The sequence below is a fragment of the Lytechinus variegatus genome, chromosome 3 (assembly GCF_018143015.1).
Source record: "Lytechinus variegatus isolate NC3 chromosome 3, Lvar_3.0, whole genome shotgun sequence".
Lineage (NCBI taxonomy): Eukaryota > Metazoa > Echinodermata > Echinoidea > Temnopleuroida > Toxopneustidae > Lytechinus > Lytechinus variegatus.
Window position 1 is genome coordinate 15,853,909 of NC_054742.1, and position 16,577 is coordinate 15,870,485.

Below are 16,577 nucleotides of genomic sequence, written 5' to 3' on the forward strand. Positions count from 1 at the left end.
AAGTCTTGGTTTACCTTTCTCTCGATTGAACATAAACAGTGAGCGACGTACAAGAATAAACGTTATGAAACAAAACAAATAACGATAAAAGTACAAGCGACATAGAAACAACGAAGAAACAAGCAAAAATTCTACGCATGATTCATTTTACTTTTTGTATTTATTTTATCAATAAATTATCAATCGCCTGGAAAGGCCACCTACTGGCACAATGGCTGGTCTTCCTCATTAGAGTACCTTTACAGAACCAATCGGTAGAATAAATATTGTGTCCAAAATGTGTTGTTAATTTATAGATTGAAAACATACTACCCCCTCAAAACAATTACCCCGATTTTATGTTCCGATAACGGCTTATCTCAAAAGGATTTTTTTTAGATAGATTTTAATCCAAAAATTAATGAATGATTAACCATCTTCATCTTACTTTCAGATTTCAGTGCACCTACTGATGCTCCACCGACGACCATGGACCCAAGCTACGGATGCAGTGCAAATGAGATGAGTTTCAGAGGCTTCTGCTATTCTATCGTTACTGATATGTATTCATTTACCAATATGCAAGATCTATGTGAGCTAAGGTCCTCCAAGCTTGCTTCGGTCTCCGATATGAGTGAAAATAACTTTATTTACAGCCTCATGCAAACAGGTGAAACATTATTCATTATCATATACATTCAGTATTTATATGGTGATTACTCGACCATATAGCAGCAGGGGGGGGGGAGTAGTTCAAGTTGAAGGAGCCATTCTTTATACAAGCCAATATGTTAATGTTCATTAAGTGACTATCAGAACAACCTAATGAAACCTATCAAGACAGTAAATGTCTGAAGTGTTGAAAATGAGCCTGAAATTCTACCCTAAAATGTTTTTGTGACGATCGCTGCGACGTTTGGGGCTAAGTTTGCCTTAAAGTTCACCTGTCAATCTTTGTCAATTTCCTCCTACATTCACTAATAAGGATGGCCAAAATCTCTAATTGTTTTCTTTCCAAAGGTAACGAAGGTAATAAAACCATAATTGGTGTATGGCTTGGACTGACTGATAAGGATGTAGAACAGAACTATGCCTGGACAGACGGGAGTCCTGTAACCTTCACTCAATGGGCCCTTGGAGAACCCAATAATGATCTTTTCAATGATGATTGTGTCTATTTTGACGCACAGGTAACTCATAATATTGTAATTCATTAAATGATTAAATTTAGGAACAGGAGCATTTTTGTTGGTATATTTTTTCAAACGTCAGTTTTAAATTTCATCTTCAGAGTAAAAGTTTTTGTGGGCTTGCCAAATAAGGTTTTGCAATGGATTTGTTTGAAATCATTAAATGGGCTAACGTATGTTTCGTGATATAAGATGAAGAATGTTTCAGTGGTTGGACCTTATCATTTCAGTTCTTGTCATTTTCTTATTTTTTTTGCCATGAAATGAGAAATGAAGGATTACTGTCAAATTATAATGAATTTTGCTTTTCTGTTTAGTTTGGTGCATGGAGAGATGTAGCATGTACTGGTTTCTCTATGTATGGTGCTTGTAAGAGACCCAAATCTAATCAAAACGTCGTTCAGCCTCCCAATGATGGATGCCCATCGGTATGTAACCACTATGTTTCGAGTTGAATGTTAAGTTATTGCTCATAGAGATTTACGCCTTCTGTAAAAAAACATGCTGTATATTTTTATTCTTTTATGACAAATGATTCTTTATATTTTATGTTAAACAACCATATCTTGTGAAAATGGAAGAAGACAAAATGTTTATCTGAATTGAAATTGAAAAAAAAATCTGCCCTAAATTAAGTGATGAATTTAAATGGTGTTGGGGAATAATATATATATCATGTGAAATATAAAAACAGTAAACCTCATTAAACAAACAATGTGAAATACATGATTCATGTCCAGTTTGCAAATATATCAAATTAAACAGACAAAATGGCAATAACTACTAAACCTTCCACAACTAAATAAAAAAAAAGGACAAATGCAATTTTGAAGTCTATATCAACTGACCTTTTTATTTCGTTTCAAGATTTGAAAATATATATATATATATTATTCATAAACCTGACAGGGCTGGGTAAAGTACATGTCGACGTGTTATTTGATGGTCATGGACCAGAAGCTTTCCTGGGCTGATGCTAGAGATAGCTGTGTAGCGCAACAAGGAAAATTGGCTACCCTCAACGACAGGTATATAACCATTCAATCTCATCAGTTTTTGCACAGTTCTATCGAGCAGTATACTATTCCAATCCTCATACCCTCCCATCCTCGACCCCTACCTTTCCCTTTCCCAAAGCTTCTCATTCGTATTTCTCATCCATACCCTTGTAATATTTTTGTTTCTGTTCTTCTACTTGATCTTCTGTTGAAATATCATTTTCAGGCTTACACATAGTACAAACTAAAAAAAGTTATCATCTATTACATTTAATCCATAAAAACACCTCTTCAGGTATGACCAAGCCTTCCTTTCTTCCAAACTTGGTGAATACGCAACTGAATTCACAGGCAGTGATGATTTCTGGATCGGTTTGAGTGATACGGATGTACCCGGAACCTACAAATGGGTTGACGGTTCATATCCGACATTCTCCGCCTGGGGCCCAGGACAACCAGGCATGTTCTTTTCATTTCTAAATAACGAGAATTTAAGATAATATGCAGTTTATTTTTATCACTTAGAAAACATAATTGATTGAAATGAAGACTAATTATAATTCAAAGGTATACTTGACTTACTGTTAAAAGATGGTGGGTACAGCATCTTCAGTGTAGCATTACTCTTTGGCAGTATTGTCTTACACCGTCTTTCTTTTCCTTCTTCATGGTCAGCCTCAAAACGACTTTCCGATGAATCTAATGTGGAAGGTAATCGCACCATGAACCCGAATGATGTTCATCAATTTTTGAAAACAAACTTACGTAAAATGACTCGGTTATCCGTGAGGTGACTAAAACGCGAAGAACTAACCATTTTTGCAAGAAGAAATCTAATTCTATCTATGTTATTCGGACAAAACACTCGAATACGTCACAAATTACTAAAGAGTTGAAGAGCCCCCTTTAATACCCACACAATTAAGAATTATTGTTCTAATGGGTAAGGGTATAGATTTCAATATAAATGTAAGCCTTCCTTTCCTCCAGGCTTGATGAATACGCAGAATAATTGTCTAGACAAAGACCACTGGAGTACAGGCCTTTTAGAGTGATTACCATTTCATTTCTACTTTGGAATTTGAGGAAAAATACTTTTTATTATTATATATCACATAGCATTGGTCATGCAAGAAGATTTAACTACTAACATCGATGTTTTCATTATCATTATCCCATCCTTCAAAACTCTCTGAATTCAAAAGTAATGATTAATGCAGCCTTTATAATTGCGATTTTAACGAAGATAATAACTTAACTTTCCTTTTTAGATGATAGTTTTGGGAAATGTGTTGCCATGATTGGAGGTTACAATCAAAACTCTGCTGGTCTATGGATGGATGAACCTTGCCCAAATACACTTAGATACATCTGTGAGCAACCTATCTTTGGAGCTACAGAGATACCCTATACCCAAGCTCCAGTGACATCCCCATCCAACGATGGCTGTGAAGTTGGAGCCATCGGATATGGAAATAATTGTTTCATGGTAAGTTATACTTGTTTAGAAAAAAATATCTAAAATGACAATAGTTTATTTGTTGATATAATTTGTCGAATAAAACATTTCGCAAGTCTTTTTAAGAAATTTTCCCCAGGTCTTCATGAAATATCAAGATGTAACTAAACGCCAGTGTTCTGATACATTCTATGTAGAAAATCCTTTATGATTTCCTTCTTTTGCAGAGGAGCAATACAATTACCACCATAATCTCTACCACAGCTAAGACACCACTTTCCCTTCATCATTCTCGTATCCAAATAGCCCCTCCGTATCCTTCCTTGCAGTCACCCTTTTTTTTCCCACCTTCCTTAAATGGTTTCTATTACCATTCTCATTCATTTCCACTTCTCTTCACTATCAGCTCAGTTCCTAGTAACCTATTTTATTATTATTATACTTAACTTCGATTTTTGTTCAATTGATAGGTTTATGAGAAACCTGCCGAGGAGCAGCTTTCCTTCTCTGATGCTAGAGCTCAGTGTCAAGCTATGGGAGGTGATATGGCCAGTTTTCAGACTTCTGCAGAAGAGCAATACATTGTTTCAAGTTTCACACCACAGTAAGGAACATGATATATATATATATATATATATATTTATATATAAATATACATATATTTATTTATTTATATGTATATAATGAATCAACCTATGGTAAATCATCCTGCCTATAATGCTGGCTTTAGGTAACGTTTGATTGAGACACATGTAGTACTTTATTGAAGATGCCATCGTTCTTTGTGAAGATTTTATGATTTTTACTTCATCTGATAATGGACATTTTGAGGATCGACGATTTGCTAAAGTTAATAAGGTTATCTCAAGGATTATACTTGTGTTCCGTTCATGATACATAAATTAAGTTACCATTTTTATCCGAAAGACTAAAACATTATTATGATAGACGACCTAAATGAATGATCATCTGATTGGTTCAATTTAATAATTTTCCATTGATTTCAGGGATGCAGACAATTTCTTTGGATTTTGGATTGGCTTGAATGATATCAATCAGGAAGGTGGTAAGTAAGATGATTTTAATCATAACTCTTAACACAATATTTGACATCAAATTATAAAGGAATTAGAAAGTAAGATTCGTTATCGTAATGTGTAGTAATGATGTACCATACCATTAATACAAAATAAGTTAATCATCACTCATATCCATCAAATAATATCTTTTCTTCACTGAAGAAGAGTGAATTTCTAGACTTGTTATAATATTATTATGATTCGTTCATATATTGTTTACCTTTTATAGCCTGGCAGTGGAGTGATGGGTCTGCAGTCATCTACGTAAACTGGGAGACTGGTGAACCAAACGACCATTCAGGTAGTGAAGAATGTACAGAGATGTTTCTTAACCCAGGAAGAAGATGGAATGATATCCCTTGTTATGCACTCAGGAGCTGGATCTGTAAGAAACCAAAACGTAAGTAAAATGATTGTCACCTATTAAAAAAACACACACTTAAATGCTGCGGTAGAATTCTGAGTCTCCTAACTTGACTTCTAAAGCGACGTTTTTAATAAATCTAAAATTCATTTATTTTTAAGGCTTTCCAGCGTCTACCAGCCCTTTTACACTACTCAAAGCTCATGAAATACTAGCTTTCATTAGTAAATTTTGACATGGACATTATAATTTCATTTATCGTCAAGATATTTTATAATTGACGATAAATAATTTAGATTTCATGACAATCCAATGACTGCATTAGCTTATTTCACTTATACTTCATAAACCTTCTCTTCCAATATAGCTAAAGCACCAGTAACTCCGTTGCCCACTGGTAAGTAAAAAAACCACCCTTTTTAAGTACAAAGCTTTCTCTTTTCATAATTTTGTGATGTATTTCCAAAATTATCATTTTACCCGATTATCAATATCCCTCCTAAAAGTTCTTGAATTAATCAAAACCTTTCAATGTGTTGTACATCATGATAATACAAGAGTTATTTATCGAACAAATATAGAGAATAACCAATTAATATTTGGTCTCGGGTTTTTCTTGAACTAGTAGTCGTAAAAGTGAATGACCGTTGAAGCTCGAATTATTACATACTGAAATTGTTTCCAGGCATGTTATTCACCACGATATTATTAATCATCCATGTCCTAAGAGCTAATATAGTTGTATATTTCTAGCAATAATATAATCCTTACTCTATATCTTGCGTGAATCAAAGTCAAACCACATGGTGAAGCACCACTGAAACAATAGGTGAGATCCCGTGAGATCTTATCGACATGAAAGAGTCACGCATCCACACTCATCGGCCAGCACACATACCCTGTACACACACTCGTAAACATGCCTTTTGTAAACGTGCAATAAAGCGTCGATCTGATTAGAGCTCAACTCATATTTATCCCGTGGTTTACAAAACTATGTTTTCTTACCCTAGTTGGTGTGTGTCCATCTGACAGCGATTGGAAATACGTGAGACCATACTGTTACTATATAAGTGATATCGCTGGAGAAGGAGACAGGCGGGCCTGGTCTGATGCTCAAGCTTTCTGCCAGTCTAAGGGTGGTAATTTGGTCTCTATCACAAGTGGACAGGAAAATGCATTTCTTCTTGAAATGGTAAGATTTCCAGGAAAGAACATAAAAATAATGTACGGTATGAACACTGATATGAAATTGTACATCGTTCCTTTTGTAATAGTTTTCGTATCTTTCCGCGTAGAAATATTTTCATTAAAAAAAGATAGTTATATAAAGAAAAAAGGGCTCCTTTATTTTTTGATAAATATGTATCAAGACAAAGCTTATATTTTTGCTATCTACGTTAGATAATACTGTAAAACTTTCTTCATGGAGCCATTGTTATTCTTTATTTTCAAGGGTATATTTGAAAATCAAATAATCCACGTTATGGCTATGGTCATGGCTTTTTCTCTTTCAGCAAGAAATTTACCGACACTACTCTTATGCATACCTGGTAGCATTCATTCAATACGTAGCGATGGAAACACCGGTTTTTATGCAATATAAGCGCCTATTTTTCGTCTTTCTACTTCTACTTCTTCTATCTCCTCTTCTTTTCCTCTATTTTTCCTTTTCTTTTTCTTCTTCTTCGTCGTCTACCTCTCGTTATAGATATCATCATTATTATAAAGCTCCAGGAAAGGGAACCAGTTCTTTCTCTATCATGATAAAATCGTGTATCAATTACCCCCCTTTCTGAGGATATTTTTTTGTGCCTCGTTTCAGTCACCCAGTATTGCTCTACAATATTGGATCGGTCTCCGACAAGAGGTGGTAGACGGTCCCTACACGTAAGCAAAAAATCAGATAATTATTTTCTCATTATAAGCAAAAATGTTTAGCTTTTGGAATAAAATATTTGAATAACTGGTATATTTTAAACCTATTCATGATGAAAGGCCGATGATGATTTCAGGAAAAAGTATAATGAATAAACTGAATATCTCTTTTTCAACTGAGTAAGAAAAAGATGATTGGGTCACCTTGTTAGATCTGGTAATAAAAATACATTGATAATATTGTCACTAAGAGAGATTTACAAGAGTGCAGGGAAAATTTTCTTGACAATGAGTTAGTTTTAATAAAAGTAGGAAAGTTAAAGGGAAGTACTTGCAATGATTTATGAAAGTCCGTAAATCGAAGAGTTATTGATTCATGTATGTAATTTCTTATTGTAATTTCATAAATCGCACTTCTGTGAGATATGATGAAATTTATATGAAAAAAATATTTTCCTCATAGATTTGGGTGTGAAATGATGTATGAAATTATAAATTTACGGCACAAATTTGAATTAAAAAGTCAATGTAGTGAAGTTATATCACATGTCATTATAGAGGAGCTGCTTGTCTGTGACATCTCAAAACCAAAATTTAAATAATCATAAATCCAATATTTTCGACATATTTTCATTAAACTTAAGCAATAACTTTTAATAGTTTTTATGCTTTTATCAAACCATACTTATTTTCATGGTGAAATTCCCATTTTACTTAATGAAATTAAACGACGACAGAACGATTTATAAAAAAAATAGCAAGTGTCTGATGGCTTAATAAAAATACACTTGTATCGACGTAGGACTTGGACGATATAGAATAGTCTTGTACTTTGAAATAGTGATAGGTGGTTTGACATGTTAAACTTTATTGATCTCTCAGTTGGTCAGATGGAACTCCATTTACCTACGCAAATTGGCAACCCGGTGAACCTAACAACAAACATGGCGAAGAAACATGTGCAGAAATTAACAAATATGAAGTTGATGGTAAGAATACAATAATATATGATCGGAAAAATTTATATTCAATCTTCAAGGTCTTGCGATTCAGCATTGTCATTATTGTTCTATTTCAGCAGTACATATATACTCACTGTAATCAATCTGTTAGGCTCGTGTTTTGATTAATTTCTAATATTTCAACATATTTATTTGAATATGTCTAATATGCGACAGAAAACCCCCAATATCCTAAAATAAAAACATTTGAGTAGATCCCATATAACCCATTATTCTTCTCTTTCCGTCTTATGTTTGTTATAAACATGTCGATATTGATAACGAAAAATAGAAGCCTTTATAATGCCTTTCCTCAAATAATTTTTCAGTGTTTTTACTACAAAGTCGTCTTTTTCACCCAATAAATACAAGATCTATATACATGAATCTAATCAGTAATTTCATGAAAGATGTGTAACGAATGTTACTTGACCATATCTATTTGACATTTGCAAATTCTTTAGACGCACTTGGATTGAATGGTAAGTGGAACGATCAGAACTGCGGAGTTCCAACCCCGTTCATCTGTAAGAGGGCAGAAGATTCCATCACCCCAATCACCAACGCACCTACTCCTACCCCTACTGGTGGATGTAACAACGGTTACTTTAAATACTTCAATCGTTGTTATAGGATTGGTGGATACGTCACTGATGATCGTTATAAATGGAAGAGTGCCAGAGACCTTTGTATATCAGAAGGTGGAAACCTAGCTGGCATCCATGACAAGAAAGTCCAATGTAAGAAAAACTATTAATCTTCTTAAAAATGATGCTTGCATAAATACAAATGCCGTCCAAACAGTCTAGAATAATAGTTGTCATAAGGTGCATTGTACCATGTAGGAAATTACATGTTCCCATCTTCCAATATCATATACACTATTATCAAGGTATCTAACTATACTATAAGCTCTTAATCACTAATGTAGTGCTGTGTAGGTATTATTTACACAAACTGAACATGATAGCTGAAATAAGTATAACAAAATTTGAAATCAATGTTCATGGTCATTATATTTCCCAATTTCAGCTCTTATGACATCACTACTCATTAATGTACCAACTGATGTATGGATTGGTTTCTCTGATCTCGGTTCATCTGGACAGTACCATTGGACTGACGGAAAACCCCCATATTACACCAATTGGTTACCTGGAGAACCTAGTGGCATTGTTACATGGCCAGGCGAGGTAAGAATTGCTTCTATTCTGGTTTTACAGCTTAGATACTTGGATAATTGGACACACACCAACGTATATACAGCGGTAATAGTTCACGAATAAGCCCTCACTTATTAAGCGTTGAATCACTTTTGCTACATTTACATAAATCATGAAAATGTGATTAAGTCTTTGTTATTTTTCGCTATCCTTTCTATTCTATCCGATATTTGTTTTCATATTGTTACTACAGGAATCAAGAAATTGTGTTGAGCTGCTCAATGATCCATCCTACGCTGGAAAGTGGAATGATGTTAACTGCGGGGAGGTCATAGCATATATGTGTGAAAAGGATCTAGGTAAGACGGGAAAAATAATTTGTGTAGCTGATCTATCTTTTTTAAAAATCGAACTTTCAAATACTCAAAGTAGTAAATGGTAGTGGGTTATTTCTAATGTTGATGCGGAGCGACTCATCACACTCCTGGCGTTCTTCACTTATGGGAAATGTGCACATGGTGCAGACAAGTCGCAATTTGAGGACAAAATTGTGTATGGTATAATAAGCCATCATAACAAAACTATAATAAATGTGATAATGAATGTGATATAATAGGCCTACTTCGGTATTAGTCACACCCCCAAAAAATCTTGCTATGAATAAGGGTATTGTATATCAATACAAGATGTGAAAATTTTGTACAATGGGATGGATGGGAATAAATCGCCTATCAATTATTTTCAGTACAAGGAGCAAGCGAAAACCCGCCTACCAACTCGTACTGTGATGACAGAAGCTATTACAAATATGACGGTTCGTGCTACAAGATCGACACCACTCCAAGAAACTATGCCGATGCTCAAGAGTACTGCAGATCACAAGGAGGTGATCTTGCTAGTATTACTGATTCTTTTAATGAAGCCTTCCTTGAGTATCTGATGTATTCTAATGATGTCTCAGCTGCCTGGATTGGTATGACTAGTGATGAGGTAAGTTGTATTTTTCTTGCAATTCATTGAAGGATTTGTGGTGTCATGACATTATAACACAATTTAATCAAACATTGTTTTATGTATTGAGGTTGCACATTATTATCTGACCTGTCAAGTTACCATGATAACAGCTGTCTGGTCAAAGAAATTTCTATTCGGAAGCTGAATTTGCTGCCCTAGAAAAAAAAATAGAAAACATATTTCAAATTCAAATATGTGTATACTAATGATATGTTTAAATGTAGGAGAAGAGAACCCTCGAGTTTGTGACTTATTGTACGCACACAATCTATTAAGTACCCGCCTTGACACGATGAAATGTTTATACATGAGATCTCCGTCATTTGACTAACCCCGAAATCCACTTGACATTTGATGAGGTATTTTTTCATAACTTATGAATGGATACTTACTTTGTTTTAAAAAGATTGTTTGCATTCCTGATCAATAGTTACAGATGATTGCTCACATTTCTTTTAAATATTGTATATATATTCTGTTATGTTTCATAATAAGGACGGTCAATATACATGGAGTGATGGATGGCCTGTTTTCTATTCTGTATGGGGTGATAGTGAACCTAGTCAACGTCCAGGAGAAGGGTGTGTAGTATTACGTGATGAACCATCATGGGATGATACTAACTGTAACGGCATGTTTGTTCCTATTTGTAAAACTACCAATAGTAAGTATAATACAAACTCTTGTCTATTTTTCTGTTCATGGGTGAAGGTTTTATTCATAAAAAAATTTAATGTTACCCATGGATTCTATATCAACGTCCTACATTGATCAAGAACTGTTTGTAAGACTACGAAATTTATTAAACAGAAATTATGGATATTGTTTAGTCTAGGAATTAAAGGTTATTATATAAGATGATTATGTGAATATAAAATTATTTTTAGAAATGCAGAATCAATGGGTTGGAAAAAAGTCACTCGTTCATCTCCGATATTTATAAGTCAATACGAGTAACAGAAAATTTTCATAATATGCCAAAACTTATGTTCGTCTGAGCTTCAATTTTAGGCTCCCATAATTATGAATAATTTTCTCTAATAAAAAAAAAATCACCTCCTCGAAAATTGATAAATTACCACTAACAAAAAAAAATCGCATCACATAGAACTCGAATGAATTTTAAGATTAACTAATGATTAAAATGATGATGATTTGTATACATTTAAATGAAGTACCACCTTTTGTCCAAATAAAACATTTATTTAACAATGACTTTTTCTCCTAACAGAGATTCCTCCTACCCGCGTACCCACCCTACCAGGCTCTTGTCCCAACGGACAATCAGAGTTTGGTGGCCATTGTTATGCCGTAGCTTCGGGAGCAGTCTTTGCTGATTGGTTTACAGCAAGACAGACTTGTCAGACTCAGTATGGTGGAGAGCTTGTTAGTATTCATAGCAAGGAAGAAAATGAGTTTGTTAAAAACCTTGCAATTGGAACTGTAGGTGTTCGGTCTGTCTGGCTTGGTCTCACCAGGTCTGAAACTGGTATGAATTTATCTTTTTTATTAAAAATTGCAACTTTAAAGTATAGAAATATACATTTTCCTGAAATATTGAACACAACATGAAATGTCTTCCTTTCCATTTAAAAGTTGTCAAAACTCCCAAATTTCTCACAGTGTTAAACATCATCGTGATCATTGCAGCTTATCTTGCACGGCTGCATACCATTTAGCCATTGAATAGTTGGTGTTGTAAGCAGTTATCGTATTGTTACAGTATTGTAGCCTACCAATATATTTAAAAACAAACATGTTTTGACTAGTTTATTTGTTTAAGTTACAATGTGATCACGGTTAATATGCGTTTGGAACCCTTTCGACTATAAATTTCAATATAATAAAAATATTCAAATTGGAAATTAAAAAAAAATATTGTACCAAATAGCAATCAGATCACAGTATGAACAAAAGATTCACTTTAAATAGATCAACATTGAATCTATTCTGTTTATTACTAAATTTAGTGTTATTTATTTTCATTGCAGGTGGTTTCAAATACTCTGACAATAGCCCGGTTGATTATGTACATTGGGCTAATGGTGAACCGACTGAAGATTGGGCTGGATCAAATGAAGATTGTGTCGAGATGTACACTAATGAATTTGGGAAGTGGAACGATGAGGATTGCTCGGGACGTGCTTCTTACGTTTGTAAAATGGATAAGAGTAAGCAATTTTTAACATTCGATTTAAAGAATATTCTCAAAAATAACCACACACAACTGGAATAAACCAATAAAATCTTTCAGATTTTGTCGAATTTATATTTCCAATTCCCGAATTTCAAAAGGAAGTGATGTAATTATTTGAATATATCCCTTGGAATAATGGCCTCTTATGTTCACGATGTCGAAAAATTGTTTATTGTTAGAATTATAAAATATGTTTCCAGTATCATCCTAATCACCATTAACAAAGCATTCTAGCTAAAACTGTGATTTACCAGTTTGATTAGACATGCAAAATAATTGTAATTAATGATTATTCATTTGATTAAAACTTTTCTTTCAGGTCAAAATGAGACGGACTCTCAACCTATCTCAGGTGGCGGAGACTGTAAGTAGTTCAAGTCTTGATTTCATTAATTTCACCAATGAAAAAAAAAATATTCTCTTCGTGACGCTGTGCCTTGTCATCTTGATCATGCTTAATTCAAAATATAATAATTATTTGAATCATGACAAAACATATAACAATTGATGGCAAATGAATGAAATGATAATGAATTTGATTAAAGCCCAGACAGACATATTTTGCTTCTCACTTTGGAATCAGAAAGCTGTTCTTACGATTCAATGTTTAAAAAAAAAAATTAGGTATTAGACATAGACCAATGAAGATTAATTACCCAAGGCCATAATAGCTTCGTTATGTAGAGAAAAGTATCATGTACTGATTATGTGTGTTTCCTTCCTATCTTTATTCTCTCAAGCTCTTTCTGCTGCGATGATCACTGGAATAGTCATCGCCGTTGTCGTTATCGTAGTAGTAGTCATTCTGGTGGTCGCCTGGTTTGCTGGTGCTCGTAACGCTCCTAAATCATCATCAACCACAGATCCTTTCCCAACCCCGACACCACCAGTAGGCTTCGACAACGCTCTCTACGAAGCTAACATCAAGACAGATCCAGAAAAGCCCAAAGATTTGAAAGATCCCGGGGTTGCAGAGGCATAGGCCTAAATAAGGTTTTATATTTAAGTGAAAAAGAAAATGAAAGATCAAGAAAACAGCTTTTTATGAATTTTTGTAAATGTTGTATTAGGAAATATATCAATTGTACATTTGTTTCATAGCGGACACCAAAATAAAAAAAGAGAAGATAGCCTAGAATGATTAAGTAATAAATGTAAAGGCCAAGACCTCGCCAAACACTACACACAAACAAAACTGGATTACTAAAAGAAGAGAAATTGGGTTGGAATAAACACTGCAAATCTTAATATAAACTGAGATGTAAAATAGGAAATGTAAAACATTTCGAAATTTTACTATTCCTCGAACAGCTTCATATCCACTCTGTATAGTATATGCAAATTGAGCAATTGATGACAACAGACACTTTGATGACTTTCTATTCCCTAACTTCACAAGGGTTAGATCCTCAATGAATCTGTGCAATAACCATTACTGCAACCTATGATCATGACGATGATTCAATGAAGAGTTTCCTTAGTTGTAAAATCTGCAAAAAATAATATTCTATAATTCATATATCATTATATAGGGTCTCATGGATTATCAAAATAACCTTTTTTATAAGTTGTTCAACATCAGGAATTTTTAAAAGTTTTTCCCTGCTATTCCAATCAACTCTTTACTGGGATTGACTTGACCTTCAACACTTGAAATTTAGCCATTCAATATTACATAATTTATACGTTTTCGGGTGTGTTTTATCTCCCAAGATAATTATTCCCATTCAACATTAATGTGGCCTCGATAACAGTTGTATCGGGATTATCTAAAGATTTATTGATAAACGCAATATGTAGACCATATACCATGTTTACTTTTCTAGGTTCTTCCGATTTGATTGGATTGATCTTTATGTCCAATCAAATGGTTTGATTACAAGAGTCCTTTGGAATCATTCATGTATGCTATCTACCTAAAGTCTATTTTTTGTATATGTCGGTGATATTACATAAATTACATGAGATGCGACCTACAAATAATATTTAGTTATATATTTTATGTTAAACTGAATCGCAAATAGATATTTTGCTGTCATCGCACATCCGATTTTTTTTCTCAATAAACAGAGACGTATAAAATTATTTGAAATGATTTTGATTGCATTTTTTTTATAGCTGAGTATATATCCTTTTCATTATGAATACTACATGAATCTAGATTCAAACAAAAAAGATCAAAAGAAAATATACACCAAAATTAAGGAAACAATAAGAGAAAGAAGAATAAAAGAAGAATTAGAAATGATGATAAGAAGACAGAAAAATCTCGAGGAAGAGGGAAAGGAAATCAAGGGTATTTAAAAAAAGTAGAAAGAAAAAGAAAAAAAGGGAAGAAAGAAAGAACGAAATTAAGAGAATTAACCGAATATGCAGCAGAGGGAGGGAGAAATCAAGAGAAAGAGAGAGGGATGGAAAATGATGAAGAAAATGGGAGAGAAAGAGACACATTTCAGTACACCATTCTCTCCAGGAGGGGAGGCCAACTAGTGCACTGTTACTTCTGTTACACTGGATAACTAACAACAGTTACCTGATTAAACCATTCAGTGGCGTAAAAGCCGGGGCAGACTTTCCACCTATGGAGGATTTTCTCCTGGAAATGCAATAATTACTTGGACAGTCATGGGTGTCGATCACAGGGGGATATATCCTCCAAATATTTCAAGTGGTGGGGGATGGCCTGTATTATCATCCCCCAAATAATTTAGGGTAGAAATATTATAATAATGATGAAAAAATGAAAAGTTTGATCATGATGATTATAGTATGTCATCAATCATTTTGTGTCCCTAGCAATTTGTGTTTATTGTTATTAAATAAAAACATTCTTTTCCAGGACTTTTAAACAGATGGGTTGAGGTTCAAGATGAAAAAGAGTGAAATGTTTATGTACATATTTTTAACACATAACATCAAAGGACCCCGACGAAAAACAACTTTTGTTGATAGGGTGTTCCATCCCACCAGTGGTGAATAAATTAATTTCAATAAATCAGTTAATTCAAAAGGGTGGAAAAATAAACGGGAGTAAAAGGGTGGCAAGGTAAAAAGGGGAAAACCTCATGGACGTAAATCCCAGAGGGGTAGATCTTGAAAAAGTACAAATAACTTTTCTCAGATTTACCCCTCCCCACATCCAAGACTAGTGCATGATGTTTGTCCCTTTAATCTACAACCCTTTTGAATATCAATTCAAATTTAATTCAAATTCAATTAAAAAATTTACTTCAATCAATCAATCAATCATAAAAATACAGGTATATACAAATTAGGTAAAAACATGGAATTGGGAGCCCCGAGAAGTTTTCATTAAAAAAATTGTGGGTAGGGCACCACCATGATATAATTAAATACAAATTAATACAACACATACATAAAGAGTGAACAACAAATAACATTGAAATACAAAAAAAAGCAATTGGCTAATATAGGGGAAATAAACAAACAAACAAGCAAACTAGAAGTAATAATTATGAATCATATACAGTGTGCTATCGGCAGGGGTTTTATACTGAGCGAAAAATTCAACTTTCAAAAGTTTTTAAAACTTATTTAGGGTTTTACTTTGTTTAATATCATTATTTAAATCATTCCACAGCTTAATTCCTCTACAACGTAGAGAATTTTTGGTAATTTCAGTTTTTGGAAGATATTGGTGAAGATCTGCTGAATGACGCGTAAAGTATGAATGGAAAGAGGCATGTCAATGTGTCAATGTGTTTTGAATCCATTCCCCCATAGCATACAGCAATAAGTGAGATGGGGTAAAACCAAAGTATTATAAAGTGATTTTTTTCATTTTTGTTATGTAAAATAAGTAAATCGCCAGGCATCGCTGTCATAAAAAAGTTATTGTAACCAAATTCCAATGCACGAAATTAACAAGCTACCAAGAATTTCTCTTTGCGCATATCTAACAAAACGTGCTGGTCATAAAAAACATGTAAAAGCAAACTATCCTGATTATATCGCGGACATTTCTGAGGCTAAAAATGGATGCCAAGCGCAAAAAGTATTCCAAATAACAAACTTCTTTCAAGCAACCCCAAGCAAGGAAGCAGAAAAAGAAATGAGAAAGGAATCTGAAAGTCCGCTGCAAGAAAAAGAAACAGCTAGTATAAGTGAATTAGAATCGTTTGTTTTTGTTTCATGCACTTACAAAGCATTTAAAACATGTTTAAATCCAGGGTTAAAATCGTCTAAGGAATGACGGTAAGCCCGATGGCGCACGAGAAGCCACACAGTTTGTAAT

General features: G+C 33.8%; 1 protein-coding gene across 1 annotated transcript in view; it reads left to right on the top strand.

Annotated features, from left to right (window-relative positions):
• LOC121410331 (macrophage mannose receptor 1-like) overlaps positions 1 to 14,407 on the top strand; it is a 35,217-nt gene extending 20,810 nt beyond the window's left edge. Inside the window, exons 21-42 of the mRNA XM_041602345.1 lie at positions 434 to 649; positions 1,000 to 1,169; positions 1,487 to 1,597; positions 2,079 to 2,197; positions 2,463 to 2,626; positions 3,439 to 3,656; positions 4,097 to 4,230; positions 4,634 to 4,692; positions 4,935 to 5,105; positions 5,437 to 5,466; positions 6,083 to 6,264; positions 6,895 to 6,959; positions 7,830 to 7,936; positions 8,413 to 8,688; positions 8,981 to 9,141; positions 9,365 to 9,470; positions 9,857 to 10,101; positions 10,621 to 10,789; positions 11,357 to 11,614; positions 12,117 to 12,296; positions 12,642 to 12,686; positions 13,063 to 14,407. Coding sequence (XP_041458279.1) covers positions 434 to 649; positions 1,000 to 1,169; positions 1,487 to 1,597; positions 2,079 to 2,197; positions 2,463 to 2,626; positions 3,439 to 3,656; positions 4,097 to 4,230; positions 4,634 to 4,692; positions 4,935 to 5,105; positions 5,437 to 5,466; positions 6,083 to 6,264; positions 6,895 to 6,959; positions 7,830 to 7,936; positions 8,413 to 8,688; positions 8,981 to 9,141; positions 9,365 to 9,470; positions 9,857 to 10,101; positions 10,621 to 10,789; positions 11,357 to 11,614; positions 12,117 to 12,296; positions 12,642 to 12,686; positions 13,063 to 13,304 — 3,428 coding nt within the window. The 3' untranslated portion in view covers positions 13,305 to 14,407. The remainder of the gene's footprint in view (positions 1 to 433; positions 650 to 999; positions 1,170 to 1,486; positions 1,598 to 2,078; positions 2,198 to 2,462; positions 2,627 to 3,438; positions 3,657 to 4,096; positions 4,231 to 4,633; positions 4,693 to 4,934; positions 5,106 to 5,436; positions 5,467 to 6,082; positions 6,265 to 6,894; positions 6,960 to 7,829; positions 7,937 to 8,412; positions 8,689 to 8,980; positions 9,142 to 9,364; positions 9,471 to 9,856; positions 10,102 to 10,620; positions 10,790 to 11,356; positions 11,615 to 12,116; positions 12,297 to 12,641; positions 12,687 to 13,062) is intronic.
• The last annotated feature ends 2,170 nt before the right edge of the window (positions 14,408 to 16,577 follow it).